Here is a 4,570-nt window from a genome sequence, read left to right as displayed (position 1 = left end):
GAAATTTCCATTGAAACGGCATCATCCTGTTGGCTCTTCCTTGCTTCTGTGGGACTAGCCTCACTTCCCTGATGTCTTTCCCATTTTCCCAATTGAAGCTTCAAGTGGGGAGCTCTGCCTCTCCCTCCCACAGTGGGTGCAGGGAAAGGCTGTTGGAGAGAGGCCTTGGCACCAAAGGACTTGTGTGATTTCTGCAATAATCTCAGACTGCCTGGAGTGGGAGGTGAGACCAGAAAACCAATGAGAAAGGAGCGGATGGGGTGGGGCTTGCGAAAAGCCCTTGAAATAAGGCCCAGGCTGAGGCGCAGCTGCCACAGCGGGTGGCAACCTGATGGTTTGCATTTGTGTTGCCGCTTCCATTGAGGAAGCAGTATGGCTACTTCCAAGCGGTTTCCAACGCTCATACAGCTGGAGCAGCGAGAAGGCACCGTTTTCCAAGTTCTCAGCAACCTTACCAAGCGGCCCTACTGGTTCCACTTCGAATACCTGAAGAATCCTAAAGCAGTTCACCTCGAGGCGTGGCTGGTGGAAGCGATCTTCGGTGAAAACCTATGGAGGATGGATATTATAACCCCTACTCCACCACCCCCCTCCCCTAGGCAGCGTCCCAGCACAGGACAGCTTCTCCAGTGGCCCTGGCCTCCTCCGGTCCTCCCTTCACCTCCCTTCCTCCCCAGATCTTACACCTCCCTCTATTGCTTCCTGAGCAGGACCAGGTGGAGAGCACATCCCACACGTGGAGTGGGTGTCCCAGACCCTACTTCACATTCATCGGTGGGAACCCGAAGGGGAGGCTGAAATCCTGATATTTGGTCGGCCTTATTGTCAGAAGGATGTATCCAAGATGATCATGAACTTGGCTGACTATCACTACCAACTGCGGGCGCAAAGTAAGGGGCAGGGGTACTCTGGGTTCCTTGGGAGAGGTATGGATGCTTCCTGGCTGAGGGAATAGCAATTTCATCCTCCGGATTGCTCTGGAGAGTGTTTCCAGTTTGCAGGGGATCTGGAAGGTCGAATTGAGCACCCTCTCCATCCCCCCGTGGCCACATTCCGGCCCCTACCCTTCTATAGGGTCTGAATGAGCCCCCCATTGTGGAGAGAGTATGGGGACACAGGTTCAATCACCTCACATTACCCTTTTTTCCAGAGAAGGCTTCAGAGAAGGCTTCTGGCCAGGAGGTCGGGACTCAGCGTTCTCCTGATGCTACCCCAGAGGCGGCGGCCCAGCGACGCCCCAAATCTGTTCGGGAGGCGGCGACCCAGGGCTCCCCGAAGGCTGCCCGGGGGGCGGCGACCCAGCCCTCGCCCGGGGCTACCCTGGAGGTGGCGACCCAGGGGTCCCCGAATGCTGCCTGCGAGGCGGCGACCCAGCGCTCGCCCGGCGCTGCCCCAGAGGCGGCGACCCAGGGGTCCCCGAATGCTGCCCGCGAGGCGGCGACCCAGCGCTCGCCCGGCGCTGCCCCAGAGGCGGCGACCCAGGGGTCCCCGAATGCTGCCCGCGAGGCGGCGACCCAGCGCTCGCCCGGCGCTGCCCCAGAGGCGGCGACCCAGGGGTCCCCGAATGCTGCCCGCGAGGCGGCGACCCAGCTCTCGCCCGGCGCTGCCCCAGAGGCGGCGACCCAGGGGTCCCCGAATGCTGCCCGCGAGGCGGCGACCCAGCTCTCGCCCGGCGCTGCCCGCGAGGCGGCGACCCAGGGGTCCCCGAATGCTGCCCTCGAGGCGGCGACCCAGGGGTCCCCGAATGCTGCCCTCGAGGCGGCGACCCAGGGGTCCCCGAATGCTGCCCGCGAGGTGGCGACCCAGCTCTCGCCCGGCGCTGCCCCGGAGGCGGCGACCCAGGGGTCCCCGAATGCTGCCCTCGAGGCGGCGACCCAGGGTTCCCCGAATGCTGCCCTCGAGGCGGCGACCCAGGGGTCCCCGAATGCTGCCTGCGAGGCGGCGACCCAGCGCTCGCCCGGCGCTGCCCCGGAGGCGGCGACCCAGAACTCCCCCGATGCTAACCAAGACTGGGTTATCGGGTTATAAATGTATCTACAGACCGGAACGAGATCAAAGCAAGGGTTAAAGTGGAAGAGCTCCTATTTGAAGCCCTATTCTCCTAGTTTCTACTTCTGCCATAAAAGCTGGGAAAGAATGGGGTGAGTTGTTTGGGGTTCCCTCCTCCCATGTTAAATGTTTGCAAATAGGAAACCTAGAGTTCTAATAAAGAATCAAATTTCCTTAATGTCTGTTACCTGGCAGGTAGAAGCGAAGAATACATTCCTTCAGTAGCCAATATCTACTCTGGGTTTCTTTTCACCTGGGTGCAGGTGAGTGAAAGGTACGGCGCGGTAAAGAAAAGGAGAGCCAGGCTACATTTCTCAAAGGGAGGGAAAGTTTATTGCGCCCCGGGCGGACCTCACAGACCCAAGGCGGGGTCAGTGGAGTCGAGCAAGTTGTTAGGGGGAAGCAGGGTTTTATAGGGCGAGGAGAGGTCAGGTGGGTAGTTGTGCTCGCACTGCGGGAAAACTTTGTAGGGCAGGTAGAGGTTCTTTGTCTGAGACGAGACTCGTAGGGGGAGGGGGCAGGCTCATTGCCTGAATCCTCCAGGCAGGTATCCGTGTTCCTGCCCCCCAGGTGGGCTTCCTGGTTGGCTCCTGCATTCTGGCTTCCTGCATGGACCTTTCAGTGAGGCCTCTTGAATTTCTAGCCAATAAAGTCTTGCTTTTGTGCTCCTTACCCAGGCCATCTGGGTTTGCCATGTGAGAAGCCTCTAGGCCCATGGAATCCATCCTAACTGAGAAACCTGTCCAAGCTGTGTTGCAAGCTGTGTTTTTCTACTCAGTGTGATATAGGATGTTAATCCTGGTTCAGACCTGGGCAAAGTTCAGCTACCTATGGTGGCGAGGTGCACTGTGGTTCTACAAAGAGCAACTTGTTAGTAGTGGCAGGTTCTACAAATAGCAACTTGTCAGTAGTGGCAAAGTGGGATGGGCTTGGGGGATGGGAGAAAAGAACCTGGATTGCCAGGCTGACTTTGGATTTTTATCCCATGTCGCCACACCTTCTGTGAGGTTTGATGAGAAAGACCAAGAAGTGCTGGTAATCTTAGTAACCACAGCAGGGAGGAACTGACACTGGTTTGACATATAACATTGTGTATGTAGAACATACATACAACTTGATATACATATTGTGATATTGCCATTGGGGTGATATTTGGCACCTCAGTCATTTGACTTCACCCTCTAAGTGTTTGAGACCTACCAAAATCCAGTTAAAAAAGGGAAGCAAACTGTTAACAGTTGGTTGCTAGTATTAAAAAAAAAAAAAAAAAAAAAAAGGGCACCTTAATCTTAGTTTCCGAGTGTTATAAAAACCTTCATTTAAAAAAAGGAAAGGCAGCTTTAAAGCCCAGGAGAGTGAGTGGTACCTGTATTGTAGGGAAGCAAAAAAATCAAACACTTGTTTGTCTTTGGGAGGGGGTTTATTTACTCCCTCTGAAGACTGGGAATTGATTTTTTTTTTATATGTATGCACATATATATTTAATGATACTTTGGCATCTTTCTTTCTTTTTCTTTCTTTCTTTTCCTTCTTTCCTTCCTTCTTTCCTTCCTTCCTTTCTTCCTTCCCTCCTTCCTTTCTTTCTTTTTATTTTTATATCCCCCATACAATTTCAACCCCCTTATTTTGACCCCAACCCCTCCCCCCCCTCACCCTGGGAGTTCATGTTTAAATCTAAATTTCTCTCTGCATGAATCTTTTCCTGAAGACCTAATCCCCTTAATCTCATTTAAATGCAGAATGCACAAGCACCTTTGTTTTCCCCATTAAATGCTTTGACTTCTTCCCCCCCAACCTCCCTTGTCCTGGCTATCTAAGATGGCATCAAAGTGTAAGAGGGTGGTCCCCAGGGAAAGGAGAGGTTCCAGGTTACCTGTTCCATACAAGGAAGGGTAGAGCTGAGCAGGAAAGAGAAGAAGCTGGAGGAGGAGACTGGACAAAGAAGGATGGAGACCCAGAAAGAGACCTAGAGGAGGCACATGGAGCCGGGAGACAAGTGAAGAAGTTTGCCTTTTTTTTTAAAGGTTTATTTATTTATTTATACACGATCAGGGGTACAGACCAGATGTGCAGGAGGGTGAGAGAATTCACTAGAGACAGAGATTTTGCTCTTTCACCCCTCTCTAAGAGTGGGGAACAGAACAGGCAGACTGACTGAAATACACTGCTGAGGGGAGCAGCGGACAGGAGAGGTCTGCCATGCCATGTGGGATTCTTGCCAGCTGGCCGGAATCAAACCCTCGCTTCCGAGGCTGTGGACAGCTTCACAGTGCGGCACTCAACCACATGCGCCACCAGGGAGGCCCCCATGCATATAAGAACTGGGGTATAGGCCAGAGAGGGGCAGGGCATGGGGTGGTGGTAAGAGGATTCACCAGGGCCTCCCTGGTGGTGCAGTGGTTGAGCGCTGGGTTGCGAAGCTGCCCGCAGCCTCTGCAGTGGCGATTCATTCCCCGACTGCTCCCCAGCCACCAGAGGAGGGTCCCACATGGCACGCAGACCTCTCCTGCCACCCGCTGCT

General features: G+C 54.4%; 1 protein-coding gene across 1 annotated transcript; it reads left to right on the top strand.

Annotated features, from left to right (window-relative positions):
* Nucleotides 1–372: 372 nt before the first annotated feature.
* Nucleotides 373–2,028, top strand: KHDC3L (KH domain containing 3 like, subcortical maternal complex member; the record flags this gene model as incomplete). The annotated part of the gene is made up of 3 exons (XM_084258719.1): nt 373–541; nt 711–890; nt 1,151–2,028. 3 exons carry the CDS (start codon nt 373–375, stop codon nt 2,026–2,028), a joined length of 1,227 nt encoding a protein of 408 aa, XP_084114845.1.
* Nucleotides 2,029–4,570: the final 2,542 nt, after the last annotated feature.

This window comes from Talpa europaea, assembly GCF_964194135.1.
Source record: "Talpa europaea genome assembly, chromosome: 2".
In the NCBI taxonomy this organism is placed as follows: Eukaryota; Metazoa; Chordata; class Mammalia; order Eulipotyphla; family Talpidae; genus Talpa; species Talpa europaea.
Note: the sequence above shows the minus strand (reverse complement) of the source record. Positions and strands in the feature narration are given on the sequence as shown.